The 21,220-nt window shown below is 37.5% G+C and overlaps 1 protein-coding gene across 4 annotated transcripts in view; it reads left to right on the top strand.

Annotated features, from left to right (window-relative positions):
• TRPS1 (transcriptional repressor GATA binding 1) overlaps positions 1-21,220 on the top strand; it is a 242,311-nt gene that overhangs the window by 27,496 nt on the left and 193,595 nt on the right. Inside the window, exons 2-3 of one of the 4 annotated variants that reach the window (XM_036263882.1) lie at positions 14,411-14,554; positions 17,712-18,640. In XM_036263882.1, coding sequence (XP_036119775.1) covers positions 14,539-14,554; positions 17,712-18,640 — 945 coding nt within the window. In that variant the 5' untranslated portion in view covers positions 14,411-14,538. Of the gene's footprint in view, positions 1-14,367; positions 14,569-17,711; positions 18,641-21,220 lie in introns of those variants that run through there. The other 3 variants (XM_036263880.1, XM_036263881.1, XM_036263883.1) reach the window with 3 other exon arrangements.

Raw genomic sequence — 21,220 nt, 5'->3', positions numbered from 1 at the left:
GAATGGATTAGGATTTGCAGGGCTAAGATAAATCACCAAGTATGTGCAGGCACTTCAGAAACAAATAAATGGGTGTCAAGAAACTAGGTTAGTTTATTAACTTTATTTTTGTCTTTTTAATAAGCTTTACCAACTGTATTTACTAAATTTCAATAACTTCAGTAAGTTCACTCCATAAATATTTACTAAACAGCACCTCCTTATTTATAGGTACTGTACTTGATCATGAGAATATCAATTTGAATGACCACAGGAGAACACTACCCAGGAATATAAACATTGAAGCAGATAAATGGAACATTAGTAGATATAACTCCAACTTAAACAGTCAAAGATATAGTCACACATAAATGCCTAAATAATCCAGTATCATTAATCTCTCACAAGTGTATCTCAGAAACCCCATCTTTTCATCTGAACTGGTAAGGTATTCCTGATGTTTTGTTTTTTTTTTAATTCTTCGTTCATTTATGATCAGAGTTGAGAAACATACTTGATTTTTTTGAGAGAGATGACATCTCTTCATTTTTCACCTTTCCCCTGTATGCACTTCATACCATTCTAGTTTAGTTTTCCTGACTTTTTCTGTTAGAGACTTCAGGTGGGTTCCTGTTTCTACAGGTACTATGGCCTCATCGACTGGGATTCAAGATTCTAACGTACTAACCTCTGTAACCCCAGATAGTTATTGATGTATGTATGTATGTATGTATGTATAGATATATGTATGTAGCATTGGTTAATTACATTTGTAAATTCCAGGTGAATTACATTTGTAAATTCCAGGTGCACAACATTGTAATTCAGTATGGGTATACTCTGTTGCATGCTTACCACCAAAAAGTCTAGTTTCCTTTCATTACCATTTATTTGATCCCCTTTATCCAATTCACCCTCCTCCCCCAGATTTTCCACTGTCCCTTGACATATATTTATACTGGAGAGAACCCTTAGTCTCTCGTAACTCCTGTTTGCTTCAATGATTTTTTTTGTTCTTCTCAAAGCTTTTTTTTTCTTATTTCTCCCTCAGGATCATCTCCACTATCATGTCCTTAAGTATTTCCAGTGCTGTTGACCACATTATTGTATCATGAGTGAAAGAAACAGTGCACATAATAACACTCTTACAAATAATAGCAGACCTTTAGGACTTACTGTTTGCCTTCAAGGGCGTTTATTGTTTGCACTGGTGATTTTGGTGTGAAATCCTATCTCTTCTTGTATTGCTACTGTGATGTTGACTATGATCCTTATTCTTTGGCAGCAGGAGCTAGTTTCTTAGAAAGCAGTAATTTCTCTTAAAATTTCGTCTCATTTTGGTCTTCAGCAACATTGTTTTAAACATATGTGCTCAGTAAACATATACTGTATGAATGAATTAACTGATTAGAAATTTTAGTTCGAAGTGCTTGCCCATAAGGACAATACACATATGACATCAAAATTTGATTTGGTACTTTATTTTTCAACCCAATGAATAAGAGTGGATTTTTAAGCCATTAATACTCAGCATTCACGGCATAGTAAACAGTAACTTTATTGAGAATTAAATGTGTCAACTTGTGCTCCATAGCCAGATTATCAAGCTTTTGAGAAGAGATCGATTTTACATAAATATATACATGCACATATACATTAGTATATTAATATACAAATGAACATAAATTAGAATATAATGATTATATTTCTAGGACTACATTTAATTGCTTATCATAAAAAAAACTACAAGACTATTGGAACTATTTTAAAAAAATAGTAGGAGAAAGTATGATTGTATGGTAGGTCTGCTTGTACCCACAATACAAACTTTAAATGCCACACGAAATAGTTTTAAGAAATAAGATTTCAGGTGTCTCTGTTAATGTTTGTGTGCTGCTTGTTCACTCATTTTTAGCAGCCACGTGATAATGGAAGCCAACAGTCATTAGAAAATATTAACCAGGTAGAAAGTTTAAAACGGATATTACCCATTAACTTACGTTTTTTATGCAAGATGAGAAACAGCCATCCATTGGATTTGTGAGCTGGAATGCCTTACTACATAGATGGGGGACAGTTACTTCAGATGAAGGTCAGGTCTGGCCCACTTCACTTAAACCCAGCATTTATTCAGCCTGCTACAAATATTCAAGATTTAGATGTGTGGAGGGTCTGAAAAAGCCACAGTATTGTTTTTTGTTTGTTTCTTTTTCATGGATCCCATCCCGCCTTCTAAGTAAACAGGTGACTGTGTCCCCTTTTTAGTTCAGTTTTCTCCTTTGTAGAAGCAGAGGTCCTAGATTCCCTGCAGGCTTCAGGGAGGACTAAGTGAGAGCATTCTGTGAGCCACGAAGCAACAACAGCGTATTCGTTCTCTTGACGTAATTTGTCTTCGTGGTCTAATTGATGTCGCGTATCCTGATGAGACATTTAATAACTACAGATATGTGTCTGCTTTGTCGCCTTTGACACCGCCCCTGCCAGCAGCTGAGTCAAAGACAGAGTTCTCCTCTCTGTCTTCCTTTTTGCTACTGTCTGCCCTTTAAGAGGGTATCTCTTGCTTTTTGTTCTGGTTTTTGCCTCCAATCTCTTTTTAATTCTTTTGCCCTTTCAAATCTCTTTTGTCCAGAAGTCTTTATTTTCTTCTCTCATTTCTCTTCTTTCTTCTACCACCTCGTTGCCTGCTTGGGCACATCCGGGCTCTGTGTCGCCTGAGTGGTCAATGACAGCATTCCACTCCATTGGATAGCGTGGTTTGCCCCCCCAAAAAATAGCAGCTGAATGATTTCCTCTCAAGTTGTTACTCCATGGTTCCTGGAAAGAAACTGCTGTATCACTGAGAGGCGTCACCCAAACACACATGCTCTCTTACTTTTTAGGTAAAAATGCACAGATCATATATCTATAGCTCAGTGAGTTATTAGAAAATAAATACTCTGTGTAACTCTCTCTCATGTCAACAAAAGAACACTGCTATAGGATCCTACAAGCCCCCAAGGGTCCCCTCCTGTTTTCTGTTCCTTCCTCTCCCCCAGGAATTAATCACTCTCCTGATTGCTCACACTTCAGATTAGTTTTTCTTGTTTTTGATCTTTATGTGCATTAAAATACAGCATTCATATGCATTAAAAATATGTGTTCTTTCATGTCTGATGTCTCACACTCAACATCCCATTTGTGAAATTCACTCATGTTGCTATATGTGGTTCATTTTTATTGCACTATAATAGTCTGTTGTATGACTGCATATTCTGTCGCACAGTCATATACCACAACTTTTTAATCTATTATACTATTGGTGTACATTTGGGTTGTTTCCAGTCTTGACAATTCAAATAATGATGCTATGAGCATTCTTGTGAATATGTGTGTGCATTCGCATGCATGCACTTTAAATGGAAGTTCTGGGGGCCTGGCCAGGTAGCGCAGTTAGTAGAACTCCAAGGTTGCAGGTTTGATCTCCGGTCAGGTTACATACAAGAAAGAACCAGGCAATGAATGCATGAATAAGTGGAGCAACAAATCAATGTTTCTCTCTTGCTCTCTCCCTCGCCCACTCTTTCACATCAATAACTAAATGTAATAAATAAACCGAACTTCTGGTTTGATGTCATTCTAGATTTTTTAAGTTGTAGGAGTCTGAGCCTGATGCTTGAGATTTTTCTGTAGTCTTTTATGTCCTGGCCTAATTCTTTAAAGTACAGAGTTTTATGTATTTTTATCTATCATGCTATTAGTGGAGAATATTTTGAATTTTGGAAAGTTAGAGAATGCATAGTGAAAAATATGTAAATAAGATTTATATATATAAACATAATTATAGCAAATATATTTAATGCATTAAATATTATATTGTATTCATATAATTATGCAGACAAATGAACTTAAAAAATTTATTTTACTGATTATAGTAACATTATAGAATTATTACTATGTAGAATGTGCTTAATTTTTTAAGGAAACTTCCTCTGTGGGATTCAGTCCACAGATTTTCCATATGCAAAGATACTTAGACATATATAAAAACCAAATTACACCAACAAAGTTGTGGTTCACAATTTTAAAAAATACATTTACTAATTCTTATTCTCACTATGCATTTATAGCTCCATGAATCAGAGTTATGATATCTGATTCTTTTTTTAGTGTAAAAATGACAAAATTAATGCTTTGGTCCCTATACGTCTTGATTTAGTTTGTTACTAATTATGTGGATGAGATAACTTTAGCATTATTCTAGTTTTTATTCTCACGAGCCTTTTTATGTTAAGAGATTTAGGCCTTCTTTGAAGGCGAAAAGCAATATGCAGAATTTTTTTTTTTTTATCCTCACCCAAGGACATTTTTCCATTTTTTGTTCAGGTAGAGTGGGAGGGAGAGAGAGGAACAGAGGGAGAGAGAGGAACAGAGAGAGAGAGAGAAACATCGATGTGAAAGGAACACATCGAGTGGCTGCCACCCGCACAACTGACCAGGGCCGGGGACAAACTGCAACCGAGGTACGTGCCCTTAGCGGGAACCGAACCCGGGCCTCTCAGGACCGCAGGCCAATGCTCTAACCGCTGAACCAAACCGGCCAGGGCCAGAAATTTTTAATGTGCTAAAAACATCTATTTATCCAGTAAGGACTTTGGTGAGTGTCTACTCTGTGGTAGGTTAGTCTCGGTGGGCAGGACCATGTATTTATCACTCAACTTTTTAAAAAATTTTATGTCATTTGCTCCAATATGTTACTCTGTTTCCCTGTAATAGTCAGTCATAGAGTTCTGACCTCAGATATGTTGCACTTGGGAAAAGCTTGAGAATTGCTAGTGTATGGGTATTTAAGTATTAAGTTGTTTTATATTATATTTTAGTAACATAGTCGCATATATGAGTGTATTAGATTAATTCTTTAATTAACAAAATGATAATAGTATTTTCTGGTCTGGAGGACTTCACGGTCTAGTAAGGTAACCTAAAACATAAATACATAATTACATTATGTGGTGACAAGCACCTTAAAAGGAGCCATGTATAAATTGCCACAGTGGAAAAGACTCACTTTGCTTGGGGGAATCATAGAGATCTTTTCAGAACTAAATCCATTGGAGACTTGACAAATTTAATGATGTGCTAGGTGTTATGAGGCAACCCCAAAAGTTAGGATACCTAGTAAGGAGCTCCTGAGAAAACTGGAAAGATTGTATATTCACTTGACACAACTACAGAACCAGTCATGTATATTTGATGGCAATCTTTGTCAAAGGGTGTCGAGTGGATCGTATTCTCTTGTAAGTTTCTTTTACGTGCTGTCATTTTTATGTCTATGAATACATTGCGTAACTGTTGCTCACAAAAATACTGGAGAGTTTGTGTGAAACATGGGAAACCTAGTGGGCTGGCCTGGCTTTCCACTCCTCCAGACCCAGCTCCTCCATGTGCTAAGTCTGGGACGTAGGTGAGTGGTGTACCTTTTCTAAATCTTAGTTGCTTCATCTGTGAAATGCGGGTACTAAAAGTATCTTACTACTGCCCTGGCCGGTTTGGCTCAGCGGTTGGAGCGTCAGCCTGCGGTCCAGAGAGACCCGGGTTCGGTTCCCGCTAAGGGCACGTGCCTCCGTTGTGGTTTGTCCCCGGCCCTGGTTGGTCGTGAGGGTGGCAGCCACTCGATGTGTCCCTTCACATCGATGTTTCTCTCTCTCTTCTTCTCTCTCCCTCCTGCTCTATCTGAACAAAAAATGGAAAAATGTCCTCGGGTGAGGATAAAAAAAATAAAATAAAATGAAAGTATCTTACTCAAAGAATTGTTAGTAAAAGTGAAAATCAACTGAGATAATCCATTCTTGGCATAGTGCCTAACTCATAGTAAGAGTAACATGGCAAATTTTTGTTATTCACTAAAAATTCAGGTGGTAATATAGATCAACGTTCAAAATTGTGAGCCTAAGAAAGGATTTGTTCTGAATTTTGACTTCTTCAACATTTTTTGTTGTTACTGTTAATTCTCACTTGAGGATTTTTTTTTTCCATTGATTTTTTTTAGATAGAGTGGAGGGGAGGGAGGGAGAGAGAGAGAAAGAAACATCAGTGTTAGAGAGACACATCATCGATTGGTTGCCTCCCACAAGACTCCGACCAGCGTTGGGAATCGATCCCTCCTCCCTTTGGTCTGTGGGCTAATGCTCTAACTGCTGAGCCAAACCGGCCAGAGCTTCAGCATTTTTAAAAAATCCTCACCCAAGGATATGTTTTTGTATTGATTTCTAGAGAGAGGAAGGGGGAGAAAGAGAGAGAGAGAGAGAGAGAGAGAGAAACATCAATGAGAAAGAAACACTGATCAGCTACCACTCGTATGCACTCCAACTGGAGATCAAACCCTCAACCTAGATATGTGCCCTGATCAGGAACCAAACCTGCCATCTTTTGGTGTTAGGGATGATGCTCTAACCAGCTGAGCCTCCTGGCCAGGGCTCAACATTTTAGATTTTGAAGGAACTATTTGTAAAACACCTGAATCTGGAATTTACATATATATATTTTTTCCTTTCTGTCTACTATGACAGGTGTCCAACACAAGATTGATGGTGAAAAGAAATTATCCATTTGGGTGCAGGTGGTGAAAATATTTTCCAAAATGTGTGTGTGTGTGTAGATAGATTCTTAAGTTTATATTGAACTCAAATGTAAAGACTGATTAGATAACCTATACAAAATATTTAATGAGTGAGCTACTTTCTAACCTAATTCCACAGCCCCATATGTACGTATCAAATTGCTGTTCTTTCTCTCTGGTTAGCAGTTTCAACCGGTGTGCCATGGCTCACGGATGTGCTGCAAGAACTTTCAAAATATGCAATACCTGACTCTTTGGTTGGGACACTGAGCTCTTTTCCCCTAGATTGTCAAATTTAAAAATGACAACAGCCAAGACGACAATAACTATCCAGTGTGAATGAATCAAAATTGTATCTTTTTTTGTCAGATTGGCCAAAAATGTACAGTATATTTTTTTGATGTGCCACAGAATCTTAGTAATTCGTTTCTGTGCGCCATGAGACGAAGAAGGCTGAAGTCGCTGCTGTGGGTGAATGAGTAGGATCAGAGCGGTGGGCCCCGGGGAACCTGGATACGTGGTAACCCTTTCAGGCTTGGACCTCACCATCATGTCTAGCTTTGTGTTTCAAATGAACTTAAATTTAATGAATTCCCTGTTTCAGATTTACTTTAGGTTCTATCTAGCCTTTTTTTTAAATTTTATTTTTAATCTTTTGTTTTAACCTTTGAGGATAGAAAGGTGCAATAACAATAAAACAAAATCCAAGAGCCCATAAAACTAGAGCCTGGGATTTGCAAGGGTGAGATGGGGAAGCCACTCTCTGTACCCACAGTCTCTCTTCTGCATCACCCAGAAACATGAGCCAGACTGATGCTCAGCTCTGCTACAAAAGGATGCAACCCTGGTCCACCCTGGACAGATATCCTGACTGTGGTCCGGGCATTGTTTTTCCGTCCTTTATTATAGGTACAGATGAATCTGGAGGTGGAGACTGAGTGGCGTTGGGAGGAAGGAGGTATTCAATACAAGAGAGGAGCATGTGGGGTAGACACACTCTCTCAGGTATCTGCAAGTGTTTGGGAACTACTGATTGTCACTATATGAACTGTAGGTCCTCAATGCAACCCTGGGTCCTTCTCCAACCTCCTTCCACATGCCATATTTCATTAAGCAATTTACCACATTTTGGTTCCTGACAATATTAATCAAAGATAAAATTCAAGTTATAAGAGAATGAGACAAATTTAGTATACATGGTGGAAGTGTTTTAAATTGATTACCTATAGTGGACAGCATTAGAAACAATAATGCAAATATAGGGCTTCTTTATGCCATGAAATCTGTATACACTATTTAGCTCAGAGATAAGATTGGACCTATGCCCATACATGTACAATTTGGACCTCTGGGGTCATATTGTTCATAGATGTTTGTCTCCTGCTTTTTTCACTCACTGTTCTATCACAGCTTCTGTCCTCTGCCACTGTGCATTCTTTCAAAATACTGAGTCTAAATCTTTCACGATAATGGGTTCGTATCTTTTAATGTTGAAAACCATGCTGGATAAAGAAACACCAATACCCCACATCCTTTAAAACGGTCCACCTCAGATCAAAGCATCTTAGTTTTCTTGCCAGGTTAATGAAGAAATACGGTTTCATTTAAAAATACTACATATGCTTTAAAATCAGTCATTTTCTTCCTTGAAAATTTCTGTTCAGAGCCTCATCTCCAACTGTGTTCAGCGGAACATTGGTTTTGTTGGTAAGTGACATCATGTGACGTGAAGCCGGATGATACTGGGTAATCCGATTCAAATCCAGCAGACTCCCCATGCTATAAACCCTAGGACTTTTCGCCCTGGCCGTTTTGGCTCAGCGGTTAGAGCGTCGGCCTGCAGTCCTGAGAGACCCGGGTTCGGTTCCCGCTAAGGGCACGTACCTCGGTTGCAGTTTGTCCCTGGCCCTGGTTGGTTGTGCGGGTGGCAGCCACTCGATGTGTCCCTTTCACGTCGATGTTTCTCTCTCTCTCTCTGTTCCTCTCTCTCCCTCCCACTCTACCTGAACAAAAAATGGAAAAATGTCCTCGGGTGAGGATAAAAAACAAAAAAAACAACCCTAGGACTTTTCAGAGATATAGTTGCCAATATACATTGTGGATCTCTAAAAGGGAATACAAAGTATATAGTGTCCACTAAACTTATTATCACCCAAGAACTGCCTTACATTTTGTTTTTTGAAGCTAATATCAAAAGAGTGTTGAAAAGATTTTTGAATTTCTTGTCATCTGTGCTTAAACAGTTACCATAGTAAAATCTGCAACAGAGCCTGGCTAAACTTGGGGTGAGCAGAGGCAGAATGTTTATTCAAAGTTCTTAGAGCTGAAGATTCCTAAGCCTGTTATCTACCCATATTATCAAGGGATTCTGCATGTACTTTCTTTTTTTAAAAATATATGTATATAAAACTTTTCTCATCCCAGGAGTCAGGAAAAAGTGGATTAACCTACTCTCAAAACTTGCTTTGCAGTTTTAAAATGCTTTCCATTTACAAAATGATCCGTTTTCTTTGGACAATTTCAATGTACTTAACGAGAGAGAGAAATGGTTCCAACCTGTGTGTGTATAATTTGATTTTATCAGAAGGGAAAATGATGCTAAGTTGGTTACATTAAGCATTTAGCAGTAACTAGGGTGATATCTAAACCAGATTTCATGTCATTAGTGTGTATTCATTACACAGTGTGAAAGATATCCATCAGGACTGTTTATTAATTTAAATGGACTTTTAAAAATACATACTGAACATAGATCCCTGGCCTCCTGGAACTTAGATGGCGACATTCTGGGCTTATTTCCTCCCTTCCACTGCCTGTGTGCGTTTGCCGATTCCTCAGGACACTTGTGCTTTAGCTGTTGGACACTCCTGTGGTTCGCCCACTGGGCTTTGGTCCTCAGATGGCGAGGCCTTTCAAGCTGCTGCTTGTGGTACCTTAGGGATGATCACAGTGGTCTGTGAGTTACTTACCGATTTCATGAGCAAAATTATTGCATATCATGTCAGACTTTCTTCCCTTCCCTTTGGCTGTGTAATCTCTATCTATCATCTATCTGTCTGTCTATCTATTTATCTGTCTGTCTGTCTGTCTATCTATCTATCATCTATCTCACACACATATATTTAACATTTTAGATATTATGTTAAATGTCACATTGTGTTAAACATTATATTTAACACATACATATATGTGTGTTGAAAATACATACATGTTTTATTAGTATAAGCACTCATTCTGCCTTCACAACACTTGTTTTAATCTTATATCTAGTGCATGCTGAGAAAATCCACGGGTGCCTAATACACCTTTGCCAGGGCTGTGAAGACTGAGTATTCTCTTGAGTCTTCATGGTCTGCTTCCCTGAGACCCACTGTGCTGTATGTATGCTCTAATCTGCCCAATAGATTTATAGTAATTGACAGATTTTTTTTTTTTTTAAATGGGAGAACGGAGACAACTGTTAGGCAGTTGGATTGAGTTAATAATTGAGATTTTTCTCTTCAACTGAAGAACAGATTGGAAAACAGACCAAATAATATCAATATATTAAAATTAAACCACCTTTTAATAGTTTTCAGCAAATGCTGGAAAATCAGCGATATTCCTGCAAAGCACTGCACTCATTTTTGTTATCCATGGAAATCAAATTTTCATATAAATAAAACGTCAATCACATCATAAGCATCAATGCGGTAAATGCATTTATACTTTTCTATGACCAATTTTTTAGAACTCAGATTTATGTGTGGTTCTTGGCTCATGGATTAGACAGTCTTCAGTTTAACGAAGAAGAAAAGATGAAGTTGAACCTGGTCCATGGTCATACGCAGTCAGCTTGGACTGTGTGAATCAACAGTTGTCATTTTAGATTACTTTAGTTTTGTTTTTGTTTTCTTTTTTAAGAGGAAAGCTAAAGGAAAAACAACATGTATGTGGGGAAACTAATGGTAACGTTTCTTAATTTGCTTAGTGAAATTGTGATCTTATTCAAATCGGAGCTTTTAATACATTTGCCTCTCACCTGTTACGAAAGGGAAAATAATTCCCCTTTCCTTTGGATAATCTGTGAAGTATACTTGCTTTATTTTAGTTATCCCATTTAGTGACAGTGGAGCAGGTTTCATTTTTTTAGATCTATTAATTTAGACTTCTGTCATAAAGTATTTAAAGGCCAAAACAAGTTTTGTGATTTTTGTATACAAATAAAATGGTTAATGAAATTCTTTCTCTAGGATGTTACGGATAGATGGAGGCTAATTTTGGGAACTATGACATTATTACCAGAATATCTTCTTTTACCTAGACTAGTGCGTTTGAAATGAGATATTTAAAATATAGAGAACATAGCATGATGAAATGAGAGCCTAATAAAATGTGTTTGGGCCAGCATCTTTGAAATAGGATATCTAAATAGTGTGCGTGTTATCTCAGAGGGGCTTGGGTCAGTTCTAGTGTCCAGATGACTATTAATGGGCTGTGTGCTCTGGATGGAGCATATGTTAATAGAAGGGATCATTTTGGATTAATATGATGTGAATTAATAAGAGATTTATTTAATGGGAGTTGTTTGAAAGTGATGACATTTAAATCTCAACAGGATTTAAAATGTCCAAAATACCTTTAAAGATTCAGGAACAGTCAATTCAGAGGGCAAATGAAATAGACAAGGGTAGCAAAGAACAGGTTCAGACATTGGGTTTATGAAGTTTGAAGCCGTTTACAAGAAAAGCCATCTACCATTGAAGTACTGCCCTAGAATCTGAAGAAATGGAAAACATTTAAACTCCCTCAGCAATTCTTGGGTTTGTGAATTGGATAAACAATGTTCTCTTGCATTTTATAGTTCACTTAAGCAATCTGATTTTGATCTGTATATATGGAGTAGACAGCATTCAGATTTTTTTTTTCCTAAACCAATGAGCAAACACATATGTTCTTAAAAAACGGAACTTTATATGTTGTTCATATGGAAGCTATCTAGTTTGCTATAGTCCCCATACTTGACCTTCCTTTTATTTTGCTATCACTTGTTTAATTCTTTAAATTCTTTGTGGGAGACATTTGATCAAAAGAAACAATTTGTGTTCTTTTTTCTTTTAATTTTTTAATAAAAGCTTCAAGAAATGTGTAACTAATAACTCAGTGTACTCCTAGGCGGTTGATATAAACAGGCATGGAGAAAAGATATATTAAGGAGAAGACTATCATGTCTTTCCTTTGTGTGTGAAGCTTTGATTCCAAGCAGTTGATAGTTTTATGATATGGAAAAACAATTGGAAAATGTCATGTGGCATTATATACTATGATGATAACTACTGCTTGTAATAAAAATCATACTCAGCAGGATTTGAGATTGAGGTCACACTACACGCTGTCTTGCTCCCTTCACTTTTTAGTCTTGCTCAGAATACATGTATTTGAAATGATTATTTGGAAAGCTATTCAAAAGTTTTAATCTCAAAGAAAGGGGTGTATCTTATCTTTTTCTTTGCTTTTTAAAATATCCTTCTCAAGTAATGAATAATAAAATTAAAGTCATCTTGCTGGATGTGTTTAGCACATAGCTGATGCTGGATATACAATTATTTGAATGAATGAATGAATGAATGGATCAAGGAGTGGATGAAGGAATGAATGAATGAATGTTGGCAGAAAGAAAGAACTGAGTGAATGGTAGAGATCAGTAGGATTTCTGCTGTCCTTGGTTGTTGATAGTTTAATATTTAAAGTTTTTAAAGGATATTGGATAAAGGTTTTCAAAGGTAAAATGTTAGAAAGGTTTTCTAAAGTGCCTAAGCCATTAACCAGAACCAGTGTCGAGTCTTCGAGGCAGGGTGCAGTTTAGAAATAATTTATTGTAATTCCCTCATAGGGGTAAAAACAGAGGCTCAGCAAAGTGAAGAGGGTTGATCACATCAGCAGATGAACTGACTCAGTTTCAGAAACTGGACACATGACTGCTGTACCATTCTGCATCCTTAGGTTTTGAGTCTTTGCTTTGTTTAGGGCCAAGATACTACTAAGAACATAGAGTTTATATTTTTACCTTCAAGGAGTTTCTCATCTAATGGAAATAAATCCTAGTACTCACCTGTATTGGATGGATGGATGATCTCAGTTCTTTTTTTGAAATTACTGTATAAGTTGACTTCTTTGGTTGAATAATTCATTTGATTATCTATTGCAAGATTTTTTGGAGCAAGTGTATTTCACCTGTGTGTGTGTGTGTGTGTGTGTGTGTGTGTGTGTGTATTTATATGAAATAAAAGTAAGTTCATTAATAGTTAATTCACAGCATCTTGGTAATAATGGAAAACTCAGATTCCTTTGCTGTGAAGGTGTCATTCTGAGAACATGAGTCAGTCTTCTACAGAAAAAAGATTTTTTTTCTTACAGATTCAAGCATTTTAATCAGCAAGATAAAGTAGATACCAGAATTATATTTTAAGCTCCGGTGCTGATTATTACCACTACATAAATCTGTCTAAGTGATACTGCTGAAACATAGAAATCATATAGGATCCTATTGGGTTTTTTTTTTTTAAATAATAACTCTTTTATAACAAATGCAAAGAAGGCTTTTAGATTTAAGTTTTAATTTAGAAGGAAATAATTAAGAGTAGGGATTTAGATTTTTGCAAATGGGATGTCTTACATCTTAGTAATGAAAATCAATACAAATAGAGCATTTTTAGGAAGCTAAATATATTTTTAACCTTAAATATCTTGGCACATAATATGCATTCAGGTTATATTCACTTCTAATAGAGCATCGTGTGTTTGCATAGATGGATAATGACATAAATGTGGAATACGCACTACCTCCAACCCAGCCCCTAGCTCAGCTTTTTCTCTCACAATTACATACGGGACTGGAATGAGCAATTCTGAGCCTTGTAGCTCTCATTTAGATTCTTCAACTCCTCTTTATCCAAGTCACTTTTAGCGCCATTATCTAAATGGTTGTTTGTAGTGGGCCTACTGTAACTGGCATTTTGACCTTTTTTTTCATAGTCAATATGGTAGAATAAAAGTGTTTAAAACGGTGTTGCCAAAATTGATGTAAATATCTATATTTACTTATATAAGTTTATATATTTATATTTATGGTACATCTGATGAATTATATTAGGACCATTAATGAAATATCCGCCTCAATAATTATATTTAGATAATAACTACGGTGGTATGTTTGTTGGAAGCTGGTTCAATCATGACTTGATAAGCTTATTTTAGCAAGATTGAAAATAGAAGACTGCTACAAACAGCTAGAAAGATAACACATGTCGTAGTGCTTGACGTTTCTGTACCCTTAGCAAGGCTCACATAGATCTGATGCAGAATTCCTGAGGGCATCAAGTAGCCCTTTTCTCAGCCGCGTGCTCACTGGGCTGGTCCTGTGAGTCTGCAGGGGACTGGCTCTGGGCGCCACTTGTCCCCAGCTGTGACTGTGGTGTCAGCAAGTGCACCCTGTGTCTTTCCTTGAAGCACGTCCCCTCCGTGTTTACTAATTAAGACTTTTGTTCCTACCCTAATGTAGGTAAGTATTATGATTCTTAGGGTTCAGAGGGTTTTAGGTGTTCAGTAATTTCACCCGCATCCCAGGCTGTTGGGAAAATGAGTTCTATTCTCTTTTATGTCCTGTTCCTCTTTCTCCTGCTGCTTTATTAAAGCCCAGGGGCCCGGGAAGATCTTGCTCAAGATTTGCTCATGCTTTTTATCAGGTATCTTTCAGGCAGCCTGCGGTGCTGGCACAGCAATGTGTTTTAGGTGTGATGCATTCAAGTCTGTTTACATCATTTAGGAAGGAAAATTTTGTTTTGTTTTGTTTTGCAGATGTACAGATCAGCTCTCAAAATGTCTTCTGTGTCTTCCGAGCGTCTTCTAAGACCATTGCATTAGCCTCCTGCTAGTTGACTAATAGAGTTAATACTTGTAAAAAGCATTCTAAAGCCACATGCCTTATGAAGTCAATGCTGGGTATGATTTTACAAGTATGTGATCTATTTTTTCAAGTGAAAATGTTAACTGGAAAAGTTCTTGGCACACAGTAAAACATCGTGCAATCTGTTATTTGTCTTAAAGATAATAACTTGAGGGTGGCTATAGTCTTATGGTATCTAACTTATGATTTGTTAGGGGAGTTTCTTCCACTTAGAAGTATTGCAAATGTGCTTATATTTACATAATATGTCATTCTGAAAAATTATGGTGATATAATTCCAGTAAAAAAATTATTTTTTTCTATAGCTACTTCAAAGTGTAGTCAACTAAATTAACCACAATATATATTTTTTAAAGGCAACTAAAAAGAACAGGCCCCTTCCCCTTGCCCCCCAACAAAAAATAAAACCCAAATGACCTTTCTGATACTTCTTTGAAGTTTTAGCTGTTTAACATTCTTTGTGATATATATTATTAAGCACTCTATTCAACATAAGGAATCAGTGAGTTATCTGAGTTCTAAAGGTCTGTTCTTGGGTAGATGAAGGAACTGAAATTTGAAAGGATGATAATTGAATTAAATCGTATTTTCCCTCAGTCACTATAGATGCTGGTTGAGAAGTGTTTAAACTACGGCCCTTACTTTTCTTCATGATAACAAATGAGCAAGATCCATTTTGTTGTTGTTGTTGTTTTGAAAAATAAGTAAATTTTTTCAATATTCACATATATCTATTCACTTTTAAGTACTTTATCTTTGGTCCCTTACTAAGTAAAATGTTGCTGCCTTTTCCAGTTACCTTGACATTACCATATGGGCATAAACCATGTCCTCTCAACCGAGTGGAAGGAGAATCTTCATGAATTGAAATATTTCATTCTCATTTGTTCATGAATCCTGCCTTTCATTCAGATTTTTATCTTTCTTGTATAACCTTATTTATTTCACGTTGGTGCATCGTTGCTAGATTTTATTTACATTAAGGGGGAAATACGAAAATTTAAACGGTGTGGCTTTTCAGCGCTTGTCCAAGGAAAGATTAGTATCAGTAAAGACATAACGTGCGATGGAAAAAACAGACAGGTGTCCTGAAGGGGAAGCAGCTGATGCTGTCCCCAGCCACCACTTTTTGTATGCAGGGGCAGCCGATATTCCAGAAACTAGAATGTTTTCTTGTCTAAGCCGAGTTAAAAAGGTATATTTTTCTACTCAAACTCCTGTTTTACATGATGAATGATTTCTTAAGCTTCCCTATTATTCTTTTTGTTTCCTTTCCTTTTTAGTTTTCCTTTTGTTGCCTCCCAGTAAAAATGCCCTGAAGTCTCCCATGTGTTGGTACAAGTTCCCAGCTTCTGCCACTTCTGACATTAAAAGAGATGTTCTTCTAAACATGGACATCAACAAATAAGACACTAAAATGCAAACATTAAGAAGTAAATTAGTGAACCGGTGTTCCAGTTGAGGGCCTGAGGGTTAGGGCACCAAGGTGTAGAGCACAGCCCCTCCCCGCCCCTGGGAGGCCAGGGGGCTCACCTGCCCTTCTGTCCAAACTTCAGTCCTTCTGCACACAAATGTCTGCGGCTGCCGCTGTTCCAAGGAGGGTCTGTGGATATTTGGTGACTAGCACTATTTGTGTAGAAGAACAATGTCCTTTCTTGAATACAGTTACACTGTCTTTGACATTATTCAATACAGTGAATTTTTGTCTTATAAACGATTTCTCATACTCTAATATTACCTTGGTTCAGTGATTCATATAATCAAAATTTTGCTTGACCAGCTTTTCAGGAGCAAAGGTACACCCATATGGCCCACGCCAGTGTGGTTCCCTCAGCACGTGTGAGAAATTATAGATGCAGACGACCAAGACATGTTATTAATCAGGACATTTTGGATAATCCTGGTGTAACTTGGGTATATCTGTCCCTGTGGCAGAGTCAGCTGGCCAAGGAGGCTTGTTTGATTAGTGTGTCACAGGTGGGTTTTTCCAGGAGACAGTTGGGGTGACAGCCTCACCCAGTACCCACTGTTTCTGAGCCGGGGGTTGAGGAACACAGGCCACGGACCTCAGGCCTCAGCTAGCCTGTGAAACTGCACTCTCTTGTTGACACGACTCAAATCATTTCCTACCTGCTCATACCCTAGAGTTCTGACTCATCAGACCCCAGTAGAGGGACTTGTCACAGGTTCTTATTTTGACTCTTCTCACTGATGCCACTAACTGCAAAGGCACAACTGAGCTAGCACGTGAGGGTGAACCATAGGAAATTCCTAATATTTTGCCATTTTGAGCCATAAAATGACAATGTCATATGGTTTAATTTAAGATTTTACTTTAGTCAGCTTCTGATGTGCTCCTGATGGTGGAATTGGTACTGTTTCCTTCAGGGTGTGCATAGAAACCTGGGGCTTCGTTAGGTTCCCCATCATGGTGGGGGGAGTTCTGGTAAAACCTGACCTGGCCACGCTGATGCGTCCCAGGCTTCTCCCGAACCTCCAGGCAGCTCCCCTGAGTGGGGCTTTACGAAACTGAACGGTAGGGCAAAGATGAAACAGTTGTCATCCTTCATTCCGAAAGTACTGGGGCAGTTTTCAGTTTGTTTATACCATGCTATTTCTTTTTTTTTTTTTACTGTGATATTTTGGTGGAAACTATATTTATATCTCAGTTGCACAGTGTGTAACAATATTGAGTTTCAATTTATGTTGTTTATATACACATACATATATAAACATGTAACATATATCCTATAAACATAGAAATGTATATATAGTCTATAAACATAATATGTATACACATTCTACATAATATATAATATATATAAATATATATAGGTAGATAGATATAGCCAACTATAACTGAAGAAAGAAATTGAGCAAAAAATGTAATTGGCAGGCAAGAATAACGAATAGGAAGGATAGAGCTAGTAGTAATTAATCCTCTAGTATTCACAAAACCATTTTAAAATAAATGAGCCACTCTATGACAAAAATATTCTTAATGTAAATTGTTGGCTTTTAGTCTCAATTTTTTTTTGCTGTTTTTAAAACTGATTTTTTTCCCTTAGAGGAAGTTTTTTTATTATACACCTTAAAAAGCCTTGACTAGAATAAGTAAAATGGTCTAGATTAGATGACATGTTTGCAACCTTCGAATAACCCTGTATCTTCTCTTTCCTTATATTTTCACAGATATGGTCCGGAAAAAGAACCCCCCTCTGAGAAACGTTGCTAGCGAAGGCGAGGGCCAGACCCTGGAGCCTATAGGTACAGAGAGCAAGGTATCGGGAAAGAACAAAGAATTTTCTGCAGATCAGATGTCAGAGAACACGGATCAGAGCGATGCTGCAGAACTAAATAATAAGGAGGAACATAGCTTCCATGGCCAAGATCCGTCTTCTAGCAGTAAGAAGGACTTAAAAAGCTCAGTCCTGAGGGAGAAGCCTGGCTTCAATTATGAGAGCCCCAGTAAGGGAGGAAATCTTCCCTCCTACCCACATGATGAGGTGACAGATAGAAATATGTTGGCTTTCTCATCTCCAGCTGCTGGGGGAGTCTGTGAGCCCTTGAAGTCTCCTCAAAGAGCAGAGGCAGATGACCCTCAAGATATGGCCTGCACCCCATCAGGGGACTCATTGGAGACAAAGGAAGATCATAAGATGTCACCGAAGGCTACCGAGGAAACAGGGCAAGGGCAGAGTGGTCAAGCCAATTGTCAAGGCTCAAGCCCAGTTTCAGTGGCCTCAAAAAACCCACAAGTGCCTTCAGATGGGGGTGTAAGACTGAATAAATCCAAAACTGACTTATTGGTAAATGACAACCCAGACCCGGCACCTCTGTCTCCAGAGCTTCAGGACTTTAAATGCAATATCTGTGGATATGGTTACTATGGCAATGACCCCACAGATTTGATTAAGCACTTCCGAAAGTATCACTTAGGACTGCATAACCGCACCAGGCAGGATGCTGAGCTGGACAGCAAAATCTTAGCCCTTCATAACATGGTGCAGTTCAGCCATTCCAAAGACTTCCAGAAGGTCAACCGTTCAGTGCTTTCTGGTGTGCTGCAGGACATCAATTCTTCAAGGCCTGTTTTACTAAATGGGACCTATGATGTACAGGTTTGTGCTTTGTATTGTGATCTCTGTACACAAAAAGTTGTTACTAATGCAATATGAATTCTTATGTGCATGTTAAAAACCAGCTCCTTATAGCAAAGGGGTAGCTTGCTAGATGCAGCAGAAAAGATGGACACGTTTGATTAGCTATTTCTTCCAAATGTGTATTCAGTGTTGTCTTGAGCTTCTTGTGGAAATCGATCCCAGTATTTCCATTATGTTGGGAAAAGTCTTCTCATGGAATTAGCTAGGCTTCAGATTTCTGGACATATTTCATGGTAACCTGTTTTTGTTTTTTTTTCCGTCTTCCAAAAATGGCACTAATCTTTACAGTTCTACATGATAATAATTCAAGCTTTGTTCTAGTTATAGATTATAAGTCTTTTGCTATGGTGTTGCCTTCAGTGAGGGTCTTTCCTGTGAACTGGATTGGAATTTGATTTTATACTCAGCCTGGCATCAAATTGGACTAGATTTAGGTTATATTGATGGATGCAGAGGTAGATTCCTAAAACAGCTACATAATTCCAAAGGAAAATTTGGAAATAAAATACAACATTGATGAAAAAGAAGTTGGTGTGATTGTAAGTACTAGGGATACCAGACTGGCCCTGGTACAGGCCAAGATAGCGTTCCTTTCTGCAGTTAAGGAAAACAGTAATTCATGAAAGCATTTAGTAGTCATTTAGATTTCTGCTTTTATTAAACATGGCATACTTCTTTTTTTAATCTACTCTCCTACCTTTAGTTTATGGTATATGTGAACTGAAAAAAATTTATGATTTCAGATAGAATGAACTGAAGCATAGACTCTAAAGAAATGTATTTATTTTATTTTAGCAGTTTTAAGTATAGCAAAACTCATGCTCAGCTTGTGAAAAATGTACTGGTTTCTACATAGTGTGTAGATTTTTATTGTGTGATTAGGCCAGGAGATTTCAAAATATATTAGGTTTAATGTTAACCTACTTTAGGAGTGATTAAAAGAAGTATCGGAGAACTAATGAAATCACATCACACTTAATTGACCTCCTAAATTTCTTAAAATATCAGTCATTTTTATCAACTCAATAGCTACACTGCATTTGATCTAGACCTGTCTATTGGCCTAGTGCCAATCAAGAAAGCAGGCAAAAGGATTAGAACTAAGAGGTAGTGAACATATTTGCAATCCTTATAAGAAGAATCAGAAATTTCCAAGGCCTTTAAAAATGTCAGAATGACATCTTATCATTTTAAGGGAGATATAAAGAACTCTTAAAAAGTCAATTTCAGCTTTGTAAGGCTCTCTTAAAAATTCCATCTTACTTTGTGAATTTCCACAAATAGAATTATTTCTGTGGAGCAGCAAATTAAGTCAACATAGTTATTATGCATGAAAGCTACTTGCTTTGAACTGCTGTCTCATTAAAGATCATTCCACTGTCTTATGTCAGGTACACTCCGCTGTCAGACTGTGATTGTAAAACATGTTTTAGATAAAAGGGTTAGAAGTGAATAATGTCAGTATGTGAAATGGCGTTTTATAATTAGCAAGTAATATGATGTTAATACCTGGATTTCCGGCTGGAGCTGCGGTGCGTTCACTCTGGGGACGACTTCTGAGGGAAGCTGATCTGGCTGTCAGGAAGGCTCGAACTCGAAGATTACCAAGGCCTATAGTTGGGAAGAATTCAGATTTTTAAACACACTTCCATTTTCCCCAAACAGTTATTTGTTAGGTTCTCAGTTATTTATAGTCAAGTTTATGTTTGGGTAGAACGAGCTGGACACTTTTCCTGGGCAGTGATCTTAGAAATAAAACAGATGTGTGAGCTCTGAGTTTGAACTAATAGAACGAGAAATAAAACAGCTGAGCCTAGACTGGGCCGCCTCCTAAATCCTCGCAGCAGCCCGGAGCAGAGAAGACAGAAAGGGGCAGGAAAGAACATGCAGGAAGGTAATCTTGTTAACACCACCCCCCCAAGAGAAATAATATGCTTAAACATCGAAAAATAGCAATCTGTGGGAAAAGTGGGCGATTATTTAAACACACACACACACACACAATTGGATTTAGAAACTAGTCTAAAGAAGGTTCACTTTCTTCAGTTTAGGAAGAGAACACTAAATATACTTGTAGGCCAAATGCTTATCTTGAATACTTTGCACATACACCAGATGTTGATGCAAAGACATGTCTGTAGATAGATAACTTAGTAATATTTTTGTGCTGAAATAAATGTTGAACAGCTTCCCTAGGTGCGTAAATTGAATAAAAGCGCATCTGCAGTCCCCCACACCTCTGTGTTGCAGAAATGCTCTTTGAGACGGTCTCTCTTTGTCACTCAAGTTGTGTGGAGTCGAAAGGCTGTGAGAGATAAAATGCTGACTGTGGGATTTCTTTAATGCAATTTTGTCAGAAGTTTATGGTAAGTTAACGGCATGTGTGTATTCTGATAGAAAAAAAGATGTTGGTAAATAAGAGTATTACAGATGATAATCATTCAATTCTAGGAATTATTTATATCAATCTGTGATTTAAGCTAATTGAAGTAATAATAGATGAGCAATCCATTAATCTTTTTCAATTAAGTTGGCTTT

Source organism: Molossus molossus, unplaced genomic scaffold (assembly GCF_014108415.1).
Source record: "Molossus molossus isolate mMolMol1 unplaced genomic scaffold, mMolMol1.p scaffold_m16_p_16, whole genome shotgun sequence".
Classification (NCBI taxonomy): Eukaryota; Metazoa; Chordata; class Mammalia; order Chiroptera; family Molossidae; genus Molossus; species Molossus molossus.
This window is presented reverse-complemented; position numbering and strand designations above follow the sequence as displayed.